This window comes from Stenella coeruleoalba (genome assembly GCF_951394435.1).
Source record: "Stenella coeruleoalba genome assembly, chromosome: 12".
In the NCBI taxonomy this organism is placed as follows: domain Eukaryota; kingdom Metazoa; phylum Chordata; class Mammalia; order Artiodactyla; family Delphinidae; genus Stenella; species Stenella coeruleoalba.
The window spans coordinates 11,601,166-11,627,399 of record NC_137158.1 but is presented as its reverse complement, the minus strand read 5'-3'; the positions used below and the strand labels follow the sequence as shown (position 1 = coordinate 11,627,399).

General features: G+C 41.7%; 2 protein-coding genes across 2 annotated transcripts; both read right to left on the bottom strand.

The window, feature by feature from the left end:
* Positions 1-157: 157 nt before the first annotated feature.
* MTO1 (mitochondrial tRNA translation optimization 1) lies at positions 158-21,612 on the bottom strand. Its single transcript, XM_079938853.1, has 12 exons — positions 21,220-21,612; positions 18,157-18,356; positions 17,959-18,076; positions 13,845-14,134; positions 11,131-11,243; positions 10,842-11,032; positions 10,479-10,609; positions 9,421-9,625; positions 9,168-9,339; positions 5,903-6,021; positions 2,550-2,710; positions 158-926 (listed from the first exon to the last, which is right to left on the bottom strand). Exons 1-12 carry the CDS (start codon positions 21,434-21,436, stop codon positions 765-767), a joined length of 2,079 nt encoding a protein of 692 aa, XP_079794979.1. The 5' UTR covers positions 21,437-21,612; the 3' UTR covers positions 158-764.
* LOC307195105 (cyclin-dependent kinase 2-associated protein 1-like) lies at positions 14,856-18,182 on the bottom strand. Its single transcript, XM_079938854.1, has 2 exons — positions 18,157-18,182; positions 14,856-18,076 (listed from the first exon to the last, which is right to left on the bottom strand). The coding sequence occupies exon 2, from the start codon at positions 15,996-15,998 to the stop codon at positions 15,651-15,653; it is 348 nt and encodes a 115-aa protein (XP_079794980.1). The 5' UTR covers positions 15,999-18,076; positions 18,157-18,182; the 3' UTR covers positions 14,856-15,650.
* Positions 21,613-26,234: the final 4,622 nt, after the last annotated feature.

Sequence of the window (26,234 nt, the reverse complement as noted above, 5' to 3'; positions counted from 1 at the left end):
GCCGTGGAGCGGCTGGGCCCATGAGCCATGGCCGCTGAGCCTGTGCGTCCAGAGCCTGTGCTCTGCAACGGGAGAGGCTACAACAGTGAGAGACCCACGTACCGCAAAAAAAAAAAAAATGGAGTTTTTTTTTTTTTTTAATTTATTTATTTTACTTATTTTTATTTTTGGCTGCATTGTGTCTTTCTTACTGTGCATGGGCTTTCTCTAGTTGCTGCGAGCGGGGGCTACTCTTGGTTGCGGTGTGCGGGCTTCTCATTGTGGTGGTTTCTCTTGTTGCAGAGCACGGGCTCTAGGTACACAGGCTTCAGTAGTTGTGGCTCGTGGGCTCTAGAGCACAGGCTCAGTAGTTGTGGCGTACGGGCTTAGTTGCTCCGCGGCATGTGGGATCTTCCCAGACCAGGGCTTGAACCTGTGTCCCCTGCATTGGCAGGCGGATTCTTAGCCACTGCGCCACCAAGGAAGCCCAAGAATGGAGATATTTTTGTTGAGGAAAAATGATGGTAATAATTTTGTCCTAGAGCTGTTTGTTTCTGGATGGGGCAAACTAAGGGACAAATCATATGGATATAAAAAGTGATAAAACGTTTGTGAAAAAAGGAAACTTTGAGAAAAGAATTTTGTACATTGTCAGGAGCGATTAAGATTAGATTGGATTTAATTAGCTAAATAAACTTTGTTACTAATAGTAAGCTAAAAAAAAAATACATCTTATCTCCTATCTATACTCTTGTATTGATTAAAAGTCTTCTATGAATAGAAAGCTATAACTGCCTATCTTCAAGTTTGTCTGTGTTACATAAATGTTGATCAGTTTTGGGCAATCTGTCCATAGCTGCCTGTCTTTGCTGAGTGGTCTTCACAAATCTGAGCAGATTGATGATGGCAGCAGGTGTCACTCCAGGTATACGACTGGCAGCCCCAATCTAGGAATTAAAAACCACGAGAGAAACATAAATAAGCTATGTCAATTATAAGCAAATCTATTTTCCTCCTGCTAACAATCTGTATGTTACAGTTTATGAAATATTTTTAAAACTATTATCTTAATGTATCTTCAAAATAACTCAGAAAGTAGATAAAAGAAATGTGGTTATTATTAATATCTTCATTTTACAAACGGGAAACTGAGGCTCACAGACATTAAAATGAGTTGTCCAAGATCTTGTAACTAACAGATGTTAGAGTACCTAACCTTTTCTCTTCATTAAACTAATCTAACGTCACTAGCAGTGTGTTGGGCAGCACTCTATAATTAATCTCAGTAATATTTCTGTGGTATATTTTTACAGTGAAATGTATGAATTATTCACTCCAAGTGGTATAAAGACCTCATATCAGTTCAGGTCTGTTTTGCCACCAAATGAGTCTGTAGCAGGCATTTGTCAGAGCTTTTTGTATTTTAGAATTTTGGATAAGAGGTGAACTCCAATGACCAGTTCTGTGCAATCCAATTTTCTGTGATAATGTAAATTTTCTATAACATTTGCACAGTAAAAATGCACTGTCCAATATGGTAGCCAATAGCCTACTGTAGCTACTGAGCACTTGAAATGTGGCTAGTATGACTGAAGAGTTGAATTTTTAATTTAATTTTAATTAATGTCAATGGTCGCATTTGGCTAACAGCTATCATACTGGGCAGTGCAGCCCGTGAGTATCCACAGAAACATAACCCAATATGAATAGGATACAGTTATAAAACTTAGAGCCTCTTTGCCCACTTTCCACAATGACTTTTACTAAGAACACCATGTTAAGTTCATGAACACCATGAAATCACTCCTCCCTTTAAAAACTATTTTTTTAAAAATTTTTTGCAGACTATGGTTTTGTTAAGTGCCCCTTTATTTTTATGAACCATTACCAAAACCAAAACAAACACAACCCACTTCCCATTAAACTATGATACATCATCAATTTTTAAGATACAACCCAGTTTCAGAGATGTTAAAGTGTGTCTCAGAATCAATAAATACAGCCTACCAGTCTAAATATTTGTTATTACAAGTCCCAATATTATATACTATAAAGTTTTTACCAGATGTTTACAGCTGGGTGCACGCGCACTCACGCAAATGCAAAACACACATAGACACACACACGCACACAAGCAGGAGCATGGGGTGGGGGGCCTCTTTGGCCCCCTTATTCCTCCTAGTGGCTCCCAACACACCACTATGGAATCCCTAGGGCAGGGATCCAAGTAGTGATTTGAAAACTACTGATATATATTCTATTTTAACCTAAAGTAGTTTCTTTTAAGTCATGCATATATACAAGTTTGCACTGACAGTTTAGCGCAAGGTTGGGACTAGAGGATAATTATAATCAACCCAATTCTTGACTTCCAGTTACTTATTTAGACTAAGCTTTTTCATCTCATAAAAACATACTGACATCTGTCATACAAAGAGAATATGAAAATAAGAGATTAAGCTTTTTATGATGAAATAAAAATTAGTTATGTGGCCACTGTAAATCCAGGTTTTAAAAATTAGAGCTCTGGCTCTTTATAAACCGTTCCTATCCACTGCCTGTTTTCTTACCGTCTGTGGGCGACTGAAATGTAGCTTCTCTCGAACTTCATGGGACAAAGACACATCCCTGAGAGTCAAATAATCTAGGTCTTTTGGCAGTTGGAGAGCTTCATCTCGCTGAACTTCCTTTATTTCTTGTTGCTGATGGAACAATACTGATTCATATGTGGCTGGTGAACAAAATTAATTATGATATGCAGATTACATTAACAACTTACATTTTTAGTTTTTTACAATTTACAGAGAGCTTTTGCATACATGATCTCAGTACCATGAGACAGGTGGGGAAGGTGTTCCCTTTCACAGATGAGCACATTGAGGCTAAAATAAAGAGAGGGAGTATCTTGTGTATTAACTACAACATTCTGTATGGTAGTTTATTCCATGTCCTTTTCATTTCAAAAATCTAGAAAATTAAAAGTAAAAAAAGAAATTGCTTTCCTTCTCAGTACAAATTTTGGTGGAACGTTTCCTTCAATAGGCCGTAGGTTTGAATTTTAAGTCCTAAAGATGTTTCTCCAAGGGCTTCCCTGGTGGCGCAGTGGTTAAGAATCCGCCTGCCAACGCAGGGGACACGGGTTTGAGCCCTGGTCCGGGAAGATCCCACATGTCGTGGAGCAACTAAGCCCGTGAGCCACAACTACTGAGCCTGCGCTCTAGAGCCCGCGAGCCACAACTACTGAAGCCCATGCGCCTATAGCCCGTGCTCCGCAACAAGAGGAGCCACCGCAATGAGAAGCCCGCGCACCGCAACTAAGAGTAGCCCCCACTCGCCACAACTAGAGAAAGCCCGCACGCAGCAGCAAAGACCCAACACAGCCATAAATAAATAAATAAATATTTTTTAAAAAGATGTTTCTCCAAGAAGATGGTTTTCTAAATTATGTCCATATAAAGCTATAATTTAAAAAAGTAGATCTTCTTAGGTGATAACCTAATTTAAATAATTTAACTAAGGTGTTATTCAGAAGTCAGGAAGATAATTCAGCAATTATTTTGTAATTAAAGCATTCTGTTCTTAGAAAAGTAAATCCAAAACCTGTTTTAAAACCTAAATTGAGGTGGTCATTCTGTCCTGTTTAAGAAAGCAAGTCTTCCCTAAAGGTTCTGGCAGTATCTGCTTCCATCACTCGACTGGCAGCCAGAAAATCTCAGCTCTGAGCCTGGCTCTGCCAGTAAACTACCCTCTAACTATGGACACATCATTATCCTTCTAGGCCTCAGCTGCTTTATCTAGAAATGTTAAGGGATGACCCGGAGGACTTATGATGGTCTTTATGACAACAAAGGATAGTTGTGAGGTGCACAGGCCTCATAGTCAGACATGCTAGGTTCAAATCCCAGCTCTGCCACTCACCAATTGTGTGCTGCTGGGCAAGTTATCACTTACTTATCTCTAAAATTAAGACATAATGCTAATAGCTATCCTTCATAGGACACTTTCAAGTATCAAATGAAATAATGCATGTGATTAATACAATATATAACAAATTAGTACAACAAATTGGAATGAAATTTTATGACTCATGCATAGACTCTTTATAGGATCACAGAATATAAATGAAGAGGTAATGTATATGTTAAAGATATATTTAATCTTTCAAATAATGTATACAGCAAAACATTAGAAATAACTATAAAAAAGAATCTGAAACTAATTTCTGCCTCACAGTTTCTTGAAGAAACTTGTCTAGTGGAGGATCCAGGCAGTGATTTGAAAACCACTGATATGTGTTACTTTTTAACTTAGTGTAGTTTCTTTTAAGCCATGGATAGAAATTAGAGTCTTTATATATGCCAGAGTCTTTAAAGAACAAGGCAAAACAGTAGCTACTCCGTGGCTGAAGTCAGGGTTTCCTATAAACAAGTTAAAGATTAATTATTCTGGATGATTTATTGGACAAAACAAAACTGCAAACCAAGTTTAAAGTATAACAGCTAGATGCTAACAGCCTAAATGTTCAATAAAGTAATTTTTACTCAATAGAAAGGTCATGGTGTTGAGATAAAAGGTTAACAATATTTCTTACACATTAGCAAATGACTAGGGTCTGGTCATTTGGAAGAATGATAGGTAGCACTTGGGTCATCCTATATATGCAGCCAAAGTATAGCAAGGTGACCTCTCTGGAACTGAAAGAAAATTATCACTGCTAGAAGGAATGCAGCATTCTTACCACCTTCGCTGGTCCCCAAGGAGCTTAAAGTCCTTTCCTGTTTGAACAATCCATCATTATCCTGCTTTTCCTACCCTTCTCCCCCATCTCATTCTGTTCCCTGCCTTTTTCTCCACATAATTTTCCACTGGAGGAAAAAAATCTATCACAATGCAGAAGCTAACGTTATTCTCAGTATTTGTTTATCTTTGAAATTTTTTTAAATAAAGAAAAACTTTAAAAGAATTCAGTGCAACTCCAAAAGTCACATGTGACCTTGATGGTCAATATACTGACGAAGAGTATGAGAGCACACCAAATGTTATAATAATGTACAAGGGCAGACTGTGGATTTCTTTGCCTGATACAAAGTAAGTATTTGTTAATGGAAGAGTATTTCAATATATTGTCAAAGCCAAAGATAGCATTATTTTTCTCATTATTAGAACATTAAAATGGGGAAAATGTAGGGACTACCCTGGTGGTCCAGTGGGTAAGACACTGCACTCCCAATGCTGGGGGCCTGGGTTCGATCCCTGGTTGGGGAACTAGATCCCGCATGCATGCCGCAACTTAGAGTTCGCATGCTGCAACTAAAGAATTCCACATGCTGCAACTAGAGATCCCGCATGCCACAACTAAGACCTGGTGCAGCCAAAATAAGTGAATTAATAATAAATTAATTAATAAATATAAAAAAATAATAAAGATTACTTTCTTACAACAGGCAAGTTTACAAGTCTGGAACACACCTTGATCATGTTCGCATTAGATCTTATAATTTAGCAGCAGGGTGGAGGAGGGAAAAAAAAATCTAAAGAAAAAGGGTGGGGGGAATGTTAAAAAAAAGTTCAAAAGAAAAAAAAAAGGGGGGTTTTGTTGATTTTTTTAAAGAAGAGCTCTACAGTAGCACTTCCCAAACATGAAATATACACACAAATCATGTAGGGATCTTGTTAAAAAGCAGATGCTCACTCAGTGGGTCTGGGGTGGAGCCTGAGATTTTGCATCCCTAGCATGCCCCCACATGTTGCAATGCTATCTGGGAACACCACTCTGAGTGGTTAGAGCCTAAGATGATGCTGGTCCTATGGTAATAATGGCTCCTCTTGACAGAGAGCTCTTTGTGGATCTGCCATCCATTCACAATTTGCACGAAAGGGAAGGAGAACATACAGACGTCCTAAGTAAAAAAATATTTTCTACCTTCTATTTTCAGTCTTTCGGCTAGTTCTCTACATTTGGTGTACTTCCTCAAGGGCTCTGGAACAGCCTTGGCCAACAACTCTATGTCAACTTCCTCATACTTCAGAACATCAAGAGCTCTACAAATACATAAAACTTTCATTAACACAGGGGTCCATATTATATCAAGCAGATTAAGAACAAGATACCCTGAAAATAATACAAATCTCAGAATAAATAATATCAATATATTTCTAATTCTTCCCAAGTACAGTGAGCAAACGCAGCAGCAACTGCAACACAGTAGGACCTCAAGAAGATTAGCATGTGATTCTCCTCAACTCCCTTCCTTTATCATGAGGGATAAGTTGCTGGTAGCACTGCAATAATCTACTTGTCCTCCCTTTCTTGTAAGGACAGAATATCCTCTGATAACAAGGGTTTGATTGAACTCCATAAGAATTTACATCTAAGTCACATTAAGCCCACGTCCTGTGAGTGTGTTTGCACGTGTGCTCAGAACCAGCTGAAGATCTCCTGGCTTGCTCTCCAAGACTGCAAAATATCCGCAGTTTCCTTCTCATTTTGTTTGGTTCTCACAAGGCCTCACTGATCTGTACAGTTTCCCTTAATTTTATTTTTGTTTATGTTGATCTTTCCCTCTTTTAATAGATTGCTTTTTTGATCAACTCTGTCCACCCAAAACCAATTAAACCAATTAATTATCTAAGCAACAGAAAGTCAGCTCTGCCCATCCTGGGGTCCCAAGTTCTTCCAGGCCTCCCAGATGCCTTCTTTACAGCTCATCCTATCACCAGGGTCATGCGTCACCACCCTCTACAGATGCCTGACTCATCTCTTCCTCAGACGGCCTAGGAAAGGCTAGACACCCTCTCTCCACAAGAAGCTGTCGACTTTGTTGTGCTCCACGAGATGAATTATGTCAACTAATTTCAGAGGCCTCATCAGATAAGCTAGAATGAAACCAAATAACCCTAAACTCCAAAAGGAAAGGGGTTGTCCTTTCAGAAATGATAGAACATGCTGGAACACACCTCCTAACGACTAACCAAAAAAATAGCTACCATGGAATCTTGCAGGATAGTGACCTCAAAGAAAAGCCTGTGACCATTTAACTTCTAAAAAGGTTTTAAATAATTTGTTTATAAGGCTTGGAGCTGTTTGCAGGCCCAAACTTCAAGACTAGCTTTGAATGAAGCCTAAGCCTCAGAGTGCAGAGGTCTGGCCCAGAAGGACAAGCTAGCACACTTCCACAGAACACAAGAGACAGCTTCTGCGCTACCTGGCAGGTCAATGCGTTTCCCTGTAATCATGACAGGAGATGTGTGTGCACATGCACCTGTGGATCTCTTCTGTCAAAATGCCAGCTCGAAGTCCAGTTCAACTTCTCAGGCCGGCACAGAGCCCACCACGTGTGCCGTAGACGCAACTCATGTCCTTTGCCCAAGTTTCTATCTTTTTAGCTTTACATATCTAGGAACTGATAAAGTGGGTTCTTTTAGGGAGGCTGAACCCTAGACTATAAATATTCTGCTGAAATCAAATGAGGCCCGGTCACTGTCACCGCTTCCTTCTGAAATGAAAGACACCTGAATAAACAAGGAAAGCATTTGGCCAAATTACTGTTTTTTAAAAAAATCACCTTAACAAAATGGCTACTCATGGGATTAGTTAGGTAAAAACATAAAACTGACAGCCTCCTTTTTCATATTTTTATTCATCAATTCGCATTTTAAACTGTGTTGAAAAAAATCACTTCCCATGCTCTCACTATGACCTCAATCCACGTTAGTCACATTGAATGTAAATTCTAATTATACAAAATTTGAAATAGTGCAATATTTGATCTAAACAAAGCATAATGTTATAAATTCTTTTGCAAAGTTTGAAATAATGTGAACCCTCTTAAATTTACACAAACAAACAGCTGGACAACTGAGCGAATTATAAAACTATGTTTATACTACTACCATCTCCCGGTACCACTTAGCTGGTAAACAAATACATCCAGCACCCTTATTTGTGAACCAGGCTGTCTTTCCTGTGAATGAGATCCCCTGGTTTGGGTGACTACTATACAGGTTATTTATTACTTACTGTTACTATAACTAAAAACCTGCTTACTATCCTCTAACCATGGTGCCAGTGCTTTGGGAAATTCCCGTGAAAATGAAAATCTGGGAACAGAAATTGTAAACGATAAAACACTGTGATGACATGAAAGCCAAACAAAGACATGCTATGTCTGGCTGTTAGTTAAGGGGAGAGCACTTGGAAAGATTAGAGATAATAAAAAGTAGCATTAAAATGGGTATACCTTTAAGTCCACAGAATCCCTCACAAGGAAAGCAAGGGTTGGAAATAAAGGAAAACTATAAAGGAAAAACATACTGGAGACACAGTTGCAAGATCAAGGCAGCATGTGTGCTTCTAAGATACGATGATTGTAGATTTATGCCTTCTGAGCATCCCACACCCCCGACTAGCTTACATTTTTTAAATGGGAAAAAGCAATGGTGAAAGATGCAGATTTTGAATTATGCAAGGTTTTTAGGAACATACCTCTGAAGCAAAAAAGCTCTATATTAATGCCCTTTAGACGAGTCCATATAACCAGAATGGTAAAAACAAGGACAAAACCCTAAAATGTAGCAAGGGACTCTTCAATTAAGCCCAAAGAATTTATAACACTATGCTTAATCAAAGTTTCCCTGCTATACCTCACAGGCAAGATGAGACCACTCCAATTGCTCCCTGCCTAAAAAAGAAAGCAGATCACTCTATTTCTTGGTTTGTACCCACTAAATCTTAGGCAAGCCAGAAGAACTCAGTGGGAGCCACAGAGAAATTAAATAAAAAATGAAAATAATTTAGAATCGTATATATTGTCATTAATGAATAAAGAGATAAGTTACATCTAAAGGATCCTGAAAAGAAGCAAATGTAATCGCTGCATTCATTTAAAACGTGCAGGTAGGGAATTTATAGGTACTATCTCTCTGAAATGATTTCATTTTTCTTTAAAAAGTAAGAAAGGTGCTTCCCTGGTGGCGCAGTGGTTGAGAGTCCGCCTGCTGATGCAGGGGACGCGGGTTCGTGCCCCGGTCCGGGAAGATCCCACATGCCGCGGAGCAGCTGGGTCCGTGAGCCACGGCCGCTGAGCCTGTGCTCCGCAACGGGAGAGGCCACAACACTGAGAGGCCCGCGTACCGCAAAAAAAAAAAAAAAAAAAAAAGTAAGAAAGGTCTACATTAAAAATGCATACCTGAGAGGTAGACTTTTACCAATACTTATAGAAGCCTCTGGGATTAAGTTTTTCCATTTAGAACTTGGAAACTCAATGGATTTTAGCACAGAAATGCCTTCTTCTAAAGAAGACTTCATCCAAGTAGCTCTTTCATATCGTTGTTGGGACACACAACCAGCTTCCTTGTACCCTAGAAGAGGGAGGGAGAGACTATAATGAAAGAGGTCTTAAAGGAGAGGAAATCTGGTTGCAAGACTCAGTGAAGAGTTACCTCGGAACGTGAGCCTGCTGTCGGCGTTATCAGGACGCAGTGACAAGCGGAACTCAGCTCGGCTGGTAAACATGCGGTATGGTTCGTTGGTACCCAGCGTGGTGAGGTCATCAATCAAGACTCCTATGTAGCCTTCTGTTCGGCTAATGACAAAAGGAGGCTTGTGTCTGACCCGAAGACTTGCATTGATTCCAGCTATCACACCCTACAAGAGGACTGAAATGTTTAAAAGGCCATTATGAACTGAACAAAGAGCTATCCTATTCAGATACTACCTGGAAGAAATGGCTCAGGAAGTGAGAAAGCAGGCCCTGCCCAGCAGGGATAGAACAAAGACAGAAAATGTGGTCCATATTCAGAAACAGAATCTGGGTGATGTACCAGTTTAGAATGCTATGATTCATTGTTTTAAAAAATATCTAATATTCCTAATAAACCTAGGTGGGCTAATCTTTTTTTAAAAAATCCACTTGTAAGACTTCTTTTAGCCTTTCCCTACTTACAAGTAACAATGACATAACTTTCTGCTTAAAAAGGAATAATAGGGCTTCCCTGGTGGCGCAGTGGTTAAGAATGCACCTGCCGATGCAGGGGACACGGGTTCGTGCCCCGGTCCGGGAAGATCCCACGTGCTGCGGAGCGGCTGGGCCCGTGAGCCATGGCCGCTGAGCCTGCGCATCCGGAGCCTGTGCTCCGCAGCGGGAGAGGCCACAACAGTGAGAGGCCCGCGTACCGCAAAAAAAAAAAAAAAAAAAGGAATAATAATAGGGTAATTTTCAATAAAGTTAGTTTAAAAGAACTAAATTTTCTTTTTTTTAAATTTCAGAAGCAATATAATAAATCTAATCAAAATACGCTATTGGATCTAGGAGCTCAGAAAAGAGTAATAAAGGCACAGTGGTTTTAAAATCCTGTTGTATACTCTGAAACAGAATAAATCTTCTATTGTAGTTCTGAGTTGTATCTAAGCTCTATACAGCTATCATAACAGACGTCAAGAGGAGGAACACCAGTTAAATAGTCCTTTTCTGTTCAGTAACACCTGAACAACCTCTTACTTGAGCTGCAGCTTCCTCATAACCAGTAGTGCCATTTATCTGTCCAGCAAAGAAGAGCCGCTGCACCAAATGGGTCTCGAGAGAAGGAGTGATCTGACGGGGGTCCAAGTAATCGTACTGAACACCATAGCCTGGCCAAAGAATAAATGGTAAAAAATAATAAAAACAGTGCTGGATTTGCCTCAAGGTAGAGATGCAAAGATTATCATTAAATGCTGTTTAAAAACGAAGACTATTTTAAATGCATAGATGTTGGGCTTTGTGTTCTGAGGCTCTAAGCAATCATGACTGTGGCTAAGATCTCCTCACCATCTGCTAAGCAGTGCTGAGCTCAGACTGAAGGGCAGCTGGCATTCTCTTTACCTGGCTGAATCATTTTAGCTTTCTCCAAGCCTCTGATGCATGTGATCATTTTCTCTTGTAATTCAGCTGGCAGTGTCACAGATAACCCTTGCGGGTAGATGAGGTCAGAATCCAATCCTTCAGGTTCCAACCAAACCTGATGCAGACGGTTTGGAAAACGCAAAACCTTTGATTCAATGGAGGGACAGTATCTAGAAAAAGACATTGAAATTTAAAAATTTAATGAAACAAACAAAAGAGGGTTGACATTGTTCCTTACAGTAATTGAGCACTGATATTTTGTCCTTACCGGGGTCCTTTTGTAGTTTCCTTAACATGACAGTTAAGGTGAAGGTTCTCAAGGACAATCTCATCCACTTGAGGGTTGGTGTGAGTCAAGTAACATGGCAGCTGATCTTCTGGCTAAAACACAGGAACTAGTTACAACATTGTTTTGCCTCTCTATTAGTTTGCCTATTATTCAAATAAATGCCACACATGATATGCACTTACTTTTATAGATATTAAATCTATGCATAATGCCAAATGCTAATGGTGAAGTACGCTTGTTAAAAACAACCCAAAAGATGAACCTAAATTTACGCAAGCCTCCAGATCAACAGTTTACGGGAAATACAGAGGATGCAGGAACATGTTTAAGGCACCAGAGGGTTGAAATCAGACAAATCTAGAATGTAGGAAACTTCAGAAAAGAAATGACTCGGTTTCTTCCACATATAAGTGTAAAAAAAAAAAGGGGAACTATTATAAGACATATTATCCAAAGTCCAAAGTCATGTATGGACCTCATTTGGTTCTTCGTTCAAATAAAACAACTGTAAAAAAAAACATTTTAAATAAACATTTAAAAACAACTATAAAAACTAGGGAAAATTGAGCACTGAATATCAGATGATGTTAAAAAATTATGTTCTGCTATGTGTGATAATAGTACTGTGTCGATTTTTAGAAAGTCCTTATTTGTTAAAGACATGTACCAAAGTGTATCTGAGTGAAATGATGTGATGTCTGGGATTGTGGCTTTAAAACTAAGCAAGAACAAAGTATTGAGGAAGGTGAACCAGGAATGTCAAAACAGGGAATTCCTTAGTGGTCCAGTGGTTAGGACTCCACACTGCCGCTGCAGGAGGCACGGGTTCAATCCCCGGTCAGGGAACTGAGATGCCACAAGCTGTGTGGCGTGGCCAAAAATAAAATATAAAACTAAAAAACAAAAAGTTTGGGCTTCCCTGGTGGCGCAGTGGTTGAGAGTCTGCCTGCCGATGCAGGGGACACGGGTTTGTGCCCTGGTCCGGGAAGATCCCACATGCCGCGGAGCAGCTAGGCTAGGCCCGTGAGCCATGGCCGCTGAGCCTGCGCGTCCGGAGCCTGTGCTCCGCAACGGGAGAGGCCACAACAGTGAGAGGCCCACGTAATGCAAAAACAAAAACAAACAAACAAAAAAAAGTTTAAAAATATACACACTAGGAAAGTATCATCATGATTTACATTTTACCCAAGTGAAAATATAGAAGTCACTTGCTCAAAATAACAACACTTGGAGCCACTCATCAGGGTAACACTCACCAGAAACTAGGACCATCAAATATTAGCCCTTAATTCTAAACACACAATATAGTTTTTTGTGTTTTAAATTCAAAGGATAGGTAGAAGTTGCCTGTATCTTCAAAAGTATCAGTGCCATTAAAGACTGAGGAACTGGGACTTCCCTGGAGGCGCAGTGGTTAAGAATCCGCCTGCCAGTGCAGGGGACATGGGTTCGAGCCCTGTTCCGGGAAGATCCCACATGCCGCGGAGCAACTAAGTCCGTGCGCCACTATTGAACCTGCGCTCTAGAGCCCGCGAGCCACAACTACTGAAGCCTGCATGCCAAGAGCCCGTGCTCCACAAGAGAAGCCACCACAATGTGAAGCCCGTGCACTGCAACGAAGAGTAGCCCTTGCTCGCCGCAACTAAAGAAAACCTGTGTGCAGCAACGAAGACCCAACGCAGACAAAAATAAATGAATAAATAAATTTATTTAAAAAAAAAAAGACTGAGGAACTGTTGCAGATTAAAGAGAAATGAAATTAAATGCAATATGTGATCCTAGATTGGAAAAAAAAAATGTTGGGACAAAAAAGTATTGGGACAATCAACAAAATCTATGGATTTTGTATTAGATAACAGCACTGTGTCAATGTTAAATTCCCCAAATTTCATCACTGCATTGAGGTTATAAAAGAGGATGTCTATAAAAAAAAAAAAGAGGATGTCTTTGAGCTTAGTTGAGATGCAGACTGAAGTATTTCGAGGTAAAGGGTCAAAATCTCTGTAACTTTTAAATGTTTCTGGAAAAGAAAAAAGAGTAAAAATAAATGGGGGGGGCTCCCCTGGTGGCGCAGTGGTTAAGAATCCGCCTGCCAATGCAGGGGACAGGGTTCAAGCCCTGGTCCAGGAAGATCCCACATGCCGCGGAGCAACTCAGCCCGTGCGCCACAACTACTGAGCTCGCGCACGCTAGAGCCCGTGCTCTGCAACGAGAAGCCACCGCAATGAGAAACCCGCACACCTCAACAAAGAGTAGCCCCCGCTCGCCGCAACTAGAGAAAGCCCGTGCGCAGCAACAAAGACCCAACGTAACCAAAAATAAATAAATTTAAAATAAATAAATGTGTATATTACTGTTTTATACATTAAATATATACATGTATCTATTCTCTATATATGGAGAGAGGGCAAAATATTAACAATGGGTGAATTTCAATGGTTTATAGGAGTTTCACAGTCTTACAACTTTTCTGAAACTATTTCAAAAAGTTTAAATAGGCAAAGTTATCAAAGTAATGAAATTTAAGAATTTATGGGGAAATACCCAAGTAGCCAAATCAGCTAATCCTTTTAAAGATCCCTTTTTTGCACACTAATAGTGAAGAAAAGTGAATTGCTACCAAAAAAAAAAAGAGAAAAAAATGCTTAGTCTATATCCTCTGTTTAAAGCCAGATTTTCATAAATGATCTCACCTTGATCCACACTGTCTCATTGATAAAGCTGAACGGTATGGATGGATTATCTGGTGTCTGCTTGTTTAGAATGCTGAAATTAATGGATTCTTTGGCGATCCGGGGCGGAGTCCCAGTCTTCAATCTTCCCACCACAAACCCCAACTTCTCCAGAGTCTGAGCCAACCCTATGGAAGGCTGATCCCCTAAACGTCCTGCTGGATGCATCTCCAATCCAATTACAATCATGCCTCTCAGAAACGTCCCAGTAGTTAGAACCACACTCTCCGCATACACTGTACTTCCATCCACTAAAGGATAGGAAACAAAATAAAACTCAGGTTCTAATTGTTACCATGGATCAAATTGGAACGTGACTATTTTGTAGTAAAACTACGGAAAAATTTGGTCTTTAGAAACTTGAAAAAGATTTTAAATCAGTAAGAAGCCTATATGTTATCAATCTCAAGAATCCAAGGAAGCTGGGATGGAGCGCATAATGTATTCTCACCGGCACACATGCTCCTAAAACCTTGTCAGCACTGAATAGTCTCAGGTAATTTTCCTTTTTTTTTTTTACAAGCTGTTAATGAAAATAAGCCTTATTACATCGAGTAATAAATAAAAAGATGCAAACAGTTCCATTTTCTTCCAGATGTTTGGATCAACTTACAGGAAAGGCAGAACTGAAATCTACATACAGTCTCAGAAAAAATTTCGGGATCCTTGTTAGGTTTGGTTTGGGAGGTGGCTCTTTCTTCTGTATTTATAACTTGTGCTTTTTTTTTTTTTTTTTTTGGTACGCGGGCCTCTCACTGTTGTGGCCTCTCCGGTTGCAGAGCACAGGCTCCGGATGTGCAGGCTCAGCGGCCATGGCTCACGGGCCCAGCCGCTCCGCGGCACGTGGGATCTTCCCAGACCGGGGCACGAACCCGCGTCCCCTAGCATCGGCAGGCGGACTCTCAACCACTGCGCCACCAGGGAAGCCTTCAGGTTCAGTCTTTTGACAAGACCATTTAGGTGGTTCTGGGTTCTAAAACTGGGTTTTAAAATTGACTTCAAAGCACTAATAGTCATGCAAATGCTTAAGCAAAAAAGAAATTACATTAAGCAGAATCTATAGTGTATGGGAAACGAAGGGACCAGCTACTAGTTAAGTGTGCTGTCAAGTCCGCACTACAAAAAAAAACCCCTTCAAGTTGTATCAGCTTACGAAAAGGAACAAAGAACAATGCGGGTAACATAAATGTATTCAAAAGAGGAGAGTGAGACACTGGTATCTTGGAGGCAAACTAGTCTGCTGTAAGGTAATTTTTACGTGCCTCTTTTGAATCAATGCTTTGAAAAACAACAACACCTGGGTAGTTCCTCACTATTTAAAATGTAACTCCCCATTGGGCTTCCCTGGTGGCGCAGTGGTTGAGAGTCCGCCTGCTGATGCAGGGGACACGGGTTCGGGACACGGGTTCGTGCCCCGGTCCGGGAAGATCCCACATGCCGCGGAAAGGCTGGGCCCGGGGCCATGGCCGCTGGGCCTGTGCGTCCGGAGCCTGTGCTCTGCAACGGGAGAGGCCACAGCAGTGAGCGGCCCGCGTACCGCAAAAAAAAAAAAAAAAGTTAAAATGTAACTCCCCATCAACCACAAAATCTTTCCTCAATCTTTCAGGCTGTAGATTCGGAGCCTGGTGAACCACGGGAGGGGCGGGGGGGAGGAGAAACAAAACTGTTGCCATTTTGAAAACAAAGTTTCATCCTAACAGGGGAGATGAACTACTGTAACTTCTCCTCTCCGAAGAAGACAGAAAACCTGCCAGGCTCACGAGGCAGCTAGGACCCGGCCTTCCGTTCCGTTTCTGCCAAGCACTCCCGCACCAACCCTCGTGCGTGGATGATGCCGCGTTTCAGGCTCTCCATCGCGCTCCAGCTGCCCGCGGAGAGGAGTCTGACCTCTCTCCCCAGCTCTGCAATGATGGCCAGCAGCTCCGCGTATTTGCTCTGGGGCACCTGGCTCTTCCCAGTTTCCTGGGCGTAGCCCAGAGATGGCGGCCCGTAGTCACTCAGCAGCTGGCGGTACTGGGAAGACGTCGCCATACTGGTGGAGGGCGGGTGGATGCTCCCAGAGGCGCTGAGGGAGGCGGCGGGCATGTGCGCGGTCAAGTTCGGGCTGTGAGACATGCCCCCCGAGCGGCGGGGCGCGGCGGGGCGCAGCGGAGCCCGGCCCCGGCGTCCGCGCACCCGCCCAGCTCCCGCGCACTTTTTGTTGTTCTCAGTTAATTTTTTAAATTAATTAATTTTAGACTTCTGGTTAAATATGACAGACCACCTCACATGATTTCTTCTTCCTCTTTAAACTCCAAGAAAATGAAATAAAGGGGCAAAAAAGATATAAAACCACAGGACAAGTAATGGGAAAGAATTTGTCAAAAGATGAGAAACTTCAAAATATTTTCAGAAGATAGAAAGTGGTTGCAGTGGGGAGGGAGTTTGGGATTAACATATTCACACTACATATAAACTAGATAATCAACAAGGACCTACTGTATAGTATAGCACATGGAACTCTACTCAATATTCTGTAATAACCTACAGGGGAAAAGAATCTGAAAAAGAAATGGATATATGTATATGTATAACTGAATCACTTTGCTGTACTCCTAAAACTAACACAATATCGTAAATCAACTATACTCCAATATAAAATTAAATTTTAAAAAAGTGGTTGGAAGAGTGATAACTGATTTAGCAGAGGGGAGAAGGCCTTAACTCAAGAACCTCAAGAGAACATACTGATGACAATGAAGCAACTTGCCGTGCCAAGGCTCAGAAACTGGAGGACTGAATATAAGAACTGTAGGAATGAAGCTAGGGGGCTGAAAATGAGAGAAAAGAGTTGAAATCTGCATATGAAGGTTTGCCTGCAGACAGATCTACCTTACACTAATCAAACAATATAATCATCAAATCTGGAGGGGAAAGGACGCAGGGGAGAGAAAGGGAAATGAAAATAAAACTAGTAACTGTTCAACAGAGGGAAGTCAGTAAACACTGACAGAAGAAAGAGAAGATTAAGTATATTATACAAAATCATAGTTACTAAGGTAATATACAGGACAAAAACATGAACTTTTAAGAAAGAAACATAGCTCCCTAAAGCAAAGAAAACCAAACACAGATTAAGTGGTTGAAAAAAAAAAAAAAGGACAGAATAGTGTGTACAATATGCTACTGCTATGTGTGTTGGGGGGAAATATAAACACACACACAGAAAGATCACACCAGAGACGAGCAATACTCCCGAGGAAGGAAACTGGCTGCCTGGGGCACAAGATGAGAGTCCACCTTTTCATTCTACCTTCTTTCATCTCCTTTAAACCGTTTACCATTATATGTATTCCCCATTCAAAAAAAAACTAATAAACGTATAATAAAAATTAATTTTAAAATAGGGAAAATAAGTTAATCTCTGTATTTTAAATGATTGAGATTCTTCAGCACAGCCCCTCCTACCATTTTGTTCCTAGAATGCTAGCAGGCGCCAACAGTCCAGTCCCCTGGCAGAAGATGGATTCTTTGCCTGAGGACTAAGAGACACAGATGTTTGGGAGTTCCCAACAAAAAGGCCAGTTCAATCCCTAATCACCATGACTATACGGTTGCCCAAGCAATAAAATTAACTGTGCACACACAAATCTTCCCATCACTGTTTAAGTGGTTAAGTCTGTAGAGGGAGATAATAGAGAGAAATTGTTTTTACATACAAATTTAAATTCTATTTGATTTTTGTAAAAATTACGTGCATGTGTTATTTTAATTTAAAAATTAATATAAAACTCAAATAAAAAACATATAATAATCCTGTAAAATATAAATTAAAAATATTTAAAGTCAGAAATAAGAAATACCAGGAGGAAAATACACAATTATGCAGGTTACAGAGTCCCAAAATAAGATGGTACAGAATGTGAGCTTCGTTGTCAAAATGAAAGGAGAAGTATGATTTTTTTATACAGTTTTCCTCATGTATGAACAGAAAACACAGTTTCCTAGAATTAGCAAAACATCTCCATACTCTGCTCAAAATCAATTTCTCACATGGAGTTTGATACTATTATTATCATCTGTAGGCAGTACATACCCAAAACAACACCACTGACGCGATATTTCCCAGTGTGCTCAGGCTCTGGTTCTGTAAGAATGAGATCTTCTACCGCTCCCTCCTGAACAGTAAGCAGCGGTGTATTTAGGATTTCTTTCTGTCAAAACAGAAAGCAAGCTGAAACATAACAGTTAAACAATCACTACAATCTTTCCCGGTTTCATGCCCTGTTCTTACCTGCATGTTCTGTTTATAAAGTTTCCTATCAATTTGAGCTCTCAGACCCCAAACAGCTGGTCCCTTGCGCCGGTTTAATACTTTGTAATGTACACCAGACTGGTCACAGATTCGAGAACACAGGCCATCCAAGGCATCAACTTCTCTCATTAAATGCCCCTTTCCAATGCCACCAAAGGAAGGATTACAGGACATCTGACCTAAAGAGAACAGACATAAACAAAATAAATATATTAGTATCCTGCATATAGTGAGTCTTGATAAAATAAAAGAACTTGAAGCAAACACTAAAAATGCTGGAGTTCCAACAGGATGCAAGAGTTATTCAGGGTGGGACTTCCTGGTGGCACAGTGGTTAAGAATCCCCCTGCATTCGAGCCCTGGTCTGGGAAGATCCCACATGCCGCAGAGCAACTAAGTCCGTACACCACAACTACTGAGCCTGCGCTCTAGGGCCTGCAAGGCACAACTACTGAAGCCCACGCGCCTAGAGCCCGTGCTCTGCAACAAGAGAAGCCACCAAAATGAGAAGCCCGCGCACCGCAACGAAGGGTATCCCCCGCTCTCTGCAACTGGAGAAGGCCTGCACGCAGCAACAAAGACCCAACACAGCCAAAAATAAATAAAATTTTAAAAAGAGAAAAAGTTATGCAGGGCATCCTGGAAGACAAACCATTGCTGAAAGTTTCTTTTGAATCTTTCCCTTGTACACATTCATTACGTTGCCTTTTCTTCTTCCTTTTCAATGTGACCTTGAAATTCTTACCTCATGAAACCTTCCTAAATCAAGCAAAATTTTAAGAAGTCCCTTTGCACTGGTTCACAGTTATAATCAAGTATGTCTTCCATAAATGCCATCTGCTGTTTTCTTTATGCTTATTTTGCAGAAATAATTAAATTATAAGCTTCCTGAAAGTAGAATTCACATTTTATACCTTCTCCTTAAATCCCCCAAGTCTTATGGGAGGTACAGAGTGGGAAAGCTATGTCAACAATCTGCTGATCCGCTGTGGCCAGCTACAAGCCCTCCAAAAGTTTTCATGGTCTCCAGAGGGAGGCTGAATCGTGCTGTGATTAGGAGCATGGGTTAGGAGTGAGCAAGAGATCTGGCTCAGTTCCTAGATTTACCACTCATAAGCTCCATGTGATCTCAGCAAGTTATCTAATATTCTGCACCTCAGCGTCCCTACTCTAAAAACAGGGATGACAGCTGCAGTAGATTATTTCCCTCCTTCCTTTGACACAGAATCACTATTTACTTAGGTAAACACTATTCCCTATGAGGCATTGTTTGGGGGGTATGACCTAAATTCAGTTTAGGGGTAAACCTTTATTGATCTAAAGTAATCATGGTAATCCTACTTGCCAGTGTCTGATTTAGTGTCAGAAGACTTTTCTCTTTTGTCGTGAATGCCAAAAAATAGTTTGTCGAAAAGCATTATTTTCCAGGTTAGTATAAAAGATTTTGTCTCTGACTTCGTTATTTGCAGATGATATGACTGAATTGAAAGAGGACAATTCCTGCATTCTGTATTCTTACGGAAGTTCAACTTTCTCAGCCAAAGCTATCTTTCTGAGGACAGAAATACTTGATACTCTACTACATCCAATTACCTTAAAAAAATGAGACTTTGATTTTAAGCTAGAACTGTCATTTATTAAGCTCATCTATTAATATAAGAGTTATTAAAATATCTCTGAAATCTATTTATTTAAAAAGAAACTTTAGGTCATATTATATTGGTATAAATACAATGGGTATTTTTATAGGATATTAATGACTACCTAATGAATATGGGTTTTGATGGGAATTCCTTTATCCTTGACAGAACTACATTACTTGTACTATTTAATGATCATCTTAGTCCAATACTTTTTTGTTCATTAGATTTTTTAAATTGTTATTCCTGGTTTTTACTCGGGTAATCATACAGCCTCGCTCCAAAAGAATCGCTGTTAACAGTGCATATTTCTCCACAGTTACGAGCTGAATGGTTGTTTTAAAAAGTATTTCACTACACAAAGCACAGTTAACATTTCAGTTACTATTCACTCTTAAGCAAAATGCAAGAGGAAAGACATAGGCATGCATAATTTACAGGATAATGTCCTAGCTAGTACCTAAGATGATGCTAGAGAGGAGTCTTGTTTAAATTATGGCCGTCCAACCACAGCCTGTAAGTGCAAAAAACCACTGTCGGGTCGTCCTAAGCACAAAACTGGGGAATAAACATTCAGTAGGAATACAGAATGCAATAAAAAAGTACCCTCGTTCTTCAAAAGGGCTTCACAAAATCTCGAGAAAAACACAATGGTCATTTAATAAACGGGTACTAATAATGTTAATTCACTTTAAAAAAAATAAATTTATTTATTTATATATTTTTATTTTTGGCTGCCTTGGGTCTTGGTTGCTGCGCGTGGACGGGCTTTCTCTAGTTGCGGTGCGCGGGCTTCTCACCGCGGTGGCTTCTCTTGTTGCGGAGCACGGGCTCTAGGCGCGGGGGCTTCAGTAGTTGTGGCTCACGGGCTCCAGAGCGCAGGCTCAGTGGCACTTGGGCTCAGTAGTTGTGGCTCACGGGCTTAGTTGCTCCGCGGCATGTGGGATCTTCCCAGACCAGGGATCCAACAGTGTCCCCTGCGTGGGCAGGCAGATTTTTAACCACGGCGCCACCAGGGAAGTCCTAATTCACTCTTTAACCAAAGCAACAAGCTAGTAAAGGGCAAATGGCAACAATGAAATAAGGCATCAGCCAGTGTTCCTACAGTTTGCCCTTTTCTCAAGGCACCCCCTCTCACCAACCCCCAGGCCCCCGCACCCTCCCCACTAATTACTTTTCGGCAGCATCACAATCCACGGTCCACAGAATGGCCCCTAGTCTTAGAGCTCTGGCCCGGGCCCGCTTGATCTGCGAAACACAAATCAGGCTACAACCACAGTCGGCAGGATTCTCACCAGCCTTAAGGGAAGGAAAAGGTTGCCCACATCCCAGGCACTGGGAGGGGGCGGAGGAGGACACTGGCTTCTTGCGTCCTAGGCAAGCCCCACACCGCGCTACTCACCGATGGTGTCCACTCGGTGCGTGAGCAGCAGAGTCCGGGAGCCGCACCGAGCGGCGGCGGCAGCGGCTTCGGTCCCCGCATGTCCTCCGCCGATGACTACCACGTCGAAGTGCGGAGTCCAGGGCGCCGCGCTGTCACCGCTGAACCGGGAAGACGGATGGTGCTGTTTGGTGAGTGAAGCCGCGACCCAGCGACCACAGCCTCGGAAGGAGAACATGTTTGGAGAAAGGCCGAGTCTTTAACTCTGAGCCTGACACGAGCCAGGTGGCAACATTTAGATGAACGTCTTCAGGGAGCAGCCATCTTGTTCTGATGTCACAGCGTAGCGCGTCTACGTCCAGCGTCGCCGCTGATTGGCAATTTGGCGAAACTTTACTGATGAAACAAGACCCGGCAGCTGTGCAGGTGGCCAGCGAGGTGTGTGCTTCCTTTCTTGGTTGGCGCACGCTGTTTGATTCCATATGGTTCTGGATTGGGGGGACTCCTACTCCGTCATCTTTTGTCCTTTTCAGCGAATTGCTGCCCTGATCACCAGGTGGCCACCTACAAACAAGAATTTGAATGACTGCTTTATCAGATTCTTTGAACTTTCTGGTGCGGCTATCACCTTGACTTCTGTTTATGAAGACTAGAGTCTGAGTAGGAATCGATTTCAAAGGCCTTCAAATGTATTTGTGGATGAAAGATTCATGATGGCTAATTAGGTGAATGGAAGGGTTGAAGGTTAAATGTCCAGCCTTCTGCACTTGGTATTTTTAAAACCTTCTGTATGGTTAGGCCGCTGGAGGTAGCTGTTCTCTTGCTCTCTATACATCCCCTGCTTAACCGGTTCCTGCCTCACCTACACCCGACTCACATGACTGACCTTCCTACATACTTGCCCCAGGCCCTAGCTAGTGATAGCTTAGCAAAGGGCTGGCGAGGGGGCGTGCCCCTCGGCTGGTTTCCCTGGTAATGAGTCGACCTGTAGTTACTTACCCCTATAATTGCTAACCTCCCTCTGCCCCTGGGAGCAAAGACTGCCCTGTGTCCTGCCCGCCCTCCGCCGTACACAGTGCGGTGTCACTCTAGGACCTTGATTCAGACAGGTAAGCTCCCCCTATCCATTAAACCATTGATGTCTCTGTTGCTGACTCCGGGCTCTTTCTTCGGTCTTGAAGCTGGGCAAGTAGAGGCCTTGAAGGCATGGGGGAGCAGACAAACATCTTTCTTAGAGAGGAAACTTTTGACTAGTTAGATAGTGAAACAGCCCATGTGGCAGTTTAATTGTTCTGATTATTAACATCTATCGAATGCATAATTTTTTTCTTATTACATTACTAATAATCATTCTTTATGCACAATTTAAAGCTTCCAGAAATACAAAACTTTGAGAGTTAAGGAACCCGTAACTTCCATCAGGCCTTCCGGCCCTCATCTCCATAATAATTGTCAGCATTTTGTTGCTAATGCCTCCTAGTGTTTCATACTTATACTAATGCTACTATTATTTTGCATGTATAATACTGATTATATTGCTTTTCAGTTTGCTTCTTTTTTAAACGATGTATTTTTTTACTATCTCTATGCCAGTATATATGAATCTATCTCACTTTTTAGTATTATAGTCAGTTGTTTATGTGAACCATAGTTTATTTAATCAACTCCAATTACTGAGCATTTGGATTGTTTCTGTTGACTGAAAAAAAATGCACAATCCAAAAGTTGAGAGTTATGTTTTATTTAGCAGACATTCTGAGGACTTCAAGCCTGGGAGACAGCATCTCAGATAACTCTGAGAGACTGTTCCATAGAGGTGGGCGTGGGGGAAGCCAGGATATATAGGAGTTTTTGCAACCAAGGGCAGGTACAAGTTGGAACATCAAAAGATTATTGTTAATTAAAGAAAGCCAGACATCTCAGGTTACTAAAATTAGCACTTTTCTATGTATGGGAAGATGCAAAGTCTTGGATCACTGAAATCATTCCTTAGATATTCACCTCAGCTATCTGGGGCCAGTATCCTGTGTTCTCTCATCCTGAGTCTCCTCAGGGTGCACCGTTGGGGGGTGGGTGGCTGCAGCAGTTGATTGCTAGGTTATGGGCATTCCTGGTTTCCATCCTGAGTTCCCTCAGGGCTCACTGTCTGGGCTTGTGGGCTGCAACACCCTTTGTTTACCAACATGGCAGGCAGCATTCTTAGTTCACGTTTCTAATTTTTTGATATTATGATCATCCTTGTACATATATCTTTTTAAAATTATGGAACTCTTTATTTATTTTTATTTTTGGCTGCGTCGGGTCTTCGTTGCTGTGTGCGGGCTTTCCCTAGTTGTGGCGAGCGGGGGCTACTCTTCGTTGCGGTGTGCGGGCTTCTCATTGCGGTGGTTTCTCTTACTGCAGGGCACGGTCTCTAGGCGCACGGGCTTCAGTAGTTGTGGCTCGTGGGCTCTAGAGCGCAGGCTCGGTAGTTGTGGCTCACGGGCTTAGTTGCTCCGCTGCATGTGGGATCTTCCCAGACCAGGGCTCGAACCCGTGTCCCCTGCATTGCCAGGCGGATTCTTAACCACTGTGCCACCAGGGAAGTACCGACTCTTCAGTGTTTAAATTTTTGATAACTGCTAAATTAACTTTCTAAAAACTTTGTATCAGGTTGTACGAACTGTGTAAGATTATTTCATCACACTGTAGCCAGCACTGGATTTTAAGTTTTAATTTTAAATATATTTTCATTATTTTTTAATGAAAATGTGATCATACTATCTATGACCTATATACATTGTATTGTGATCTGCTTTTTACATAATAGATTATCATGGACATTTTTCTATGCTAACAAATACAGGTTTATGTCTTTTTTTTTTTTTCTCGGTACGCGGGCCTCTCACTTCTGTGGCCTCTCCCGTTGTGGAGCACAGGCTCTGGACACGCAGGCTCAGCGACCATGGCTCATGGGCCCAGCCGCTCCGCGGCACGTGGGATCTTCCCGGACCGGGGCACGAACCCGTGTCCCCTGCATCGGCAGGCGGACTCTCAACCACTGCGCCACCAGGGAAGCCCTCATTCTTTTTTTTATGGCTGAGCGATATTCCATTGTGTATATATATACCACATGTTCTTTATCCATTCATCTGTTGATGGACATCTCGGTTGCTTCCATGTCTTGTTCACAGCCATTTCTTGATTCACTTTCTTATCTTCTAAGACATCAATATTTTCTGGTTTTCCTCCTATTTTTCTGGTCTCTCCTTCTCATTTTGCTGGTTCTTCCTCCTTGAGCACTGCACTCTAGCCCAAGGGCACAACCAAACCAATCCCCAAATCCCATCTTTAGGGTTTTATCTCCTGGGACCACTCCCAGTTCCAATTCTGTAGCAGTCTGGGTCCTATCAGGAGATAGAAATCACTCAGTAGATTAAACAGGAGATGTTTAATATAATAATAATTAACTATAATAAAAGAATAACTATATATATAAGGAAACTATATATGGTACCCTAGGGCTGAGGGAGAGTACCCAAGGAAGAATAAACTAAGAAGGGATTCAGGGCATCCCTGGTGGCGCAGTGGTTGAGAGTCCGCCTGCCGATGCAGGGGACACGGGTTCATGCCCCGGTCCGGGAAGATCCCACATGCCGCGGAGCTGCTGGGACCGTGAGTCATGGCCGCTGAGCCTACGCTTCCAGAGCCTGTGCTCCGCAACAGGAGAGGCCACAGCAGTGAGAGGCCCCAGTACCGCAAAAAAAAAAAAAGAAGGGATTCAGATCTCAAGGGCAGGAGGCCTTTAGAGAGCATGGGCTACATAACATAGGGGTCTTGCAGAAGGATCAAATGCCTGGTATGGGACCCTGTGGATAACAGGCAGCTGTATGTAGGTCAGGCAGGAATCTTGGTTTCCCTGCCTAGTATGCTTTAGATAGGTTATGGCCAGGCCAAGGCTGCAAGGTCCCAGAGGGATCATTTTGCAGGCTTTACCAGATGTTCTCACACCCACAAGTCTGACCTTCACCCTGTCAATCCCCTTCCACTCCCTCTGTTATGTTGGAGATTGCAGGAAACCTCTTTCTCCTGCAATGTTCCTCCAGCAACTTCTACTGAGAAAAGTTAACATAGTGGGCACTTTAAAAGAGAAATGCTTAAAGGAATTCTGTTGTTTATCAGAAAGCATTTATTGAAGGGTTTGTTTGGAGCTGAGAGGCAGTAAGTTGATAACCCACACATCACCTCAAAGTTCATAAGCTCCAGCCACACTGGTTGTTGTTTGAACAACTAGGCATAGTCCCACTTTACGTCCTTTGCATTAACTTTTCCTTCTTCTGGAACACTCTTCCCCTGGGTATCCCCTCCTTTAAATCTTTGCTCAAATGTCACTCACTCACTATTTTAGTATTGTACCATTCCTCACTCCTGATTATTCCTGCACTATTTTTTCCTTTTTCAATATAGCTCATCCTTTTTTACTATATGGGATAATTTACATATGTATTATGTTTATTGTCTGTTTCTCCCTGACAGAATGCAAGCTCCAGGAAGACAAGGATCTTTGTTTATCAATATCTCCCAAGAGCCTAGAACTGGGCTTGGCACATAGTATTTGTGCCAAATATTTGTTGAGTGACTAAGTGAATTACTGAGACAAACATGAGATATAAAGGGGAAGATATAAAATCATCTAGTTAAAATATATACCCACATCTCTTGTTTTTCCCTACTAGATAAAATCCAAACTCGTTATCAAGATTCAACTAAAAAGTCATTCCTTCTATAATTTGGACACTGATTGCTGCTGCAAGATTGAGCAAGAAACAAGTTTTCCTACTTTGACGGGTCAGCAGAAGAGGTATTTGATTCTGGTCTGGTTGGTTGCTGCCTGCACGTTTTCGGTTAAGCTAACACCAGTGCACTTTAGAAGACTTTGGAAACAGCTGGAAGACAGCATTAAGCCAGCTATAGAGGCATTTACAGGATTCCATGACAAGCACGGAGCCCTTGGAGAGCAAAAATAGACCCGTAGAGCAGAGGTCTTCAGTCTGGAG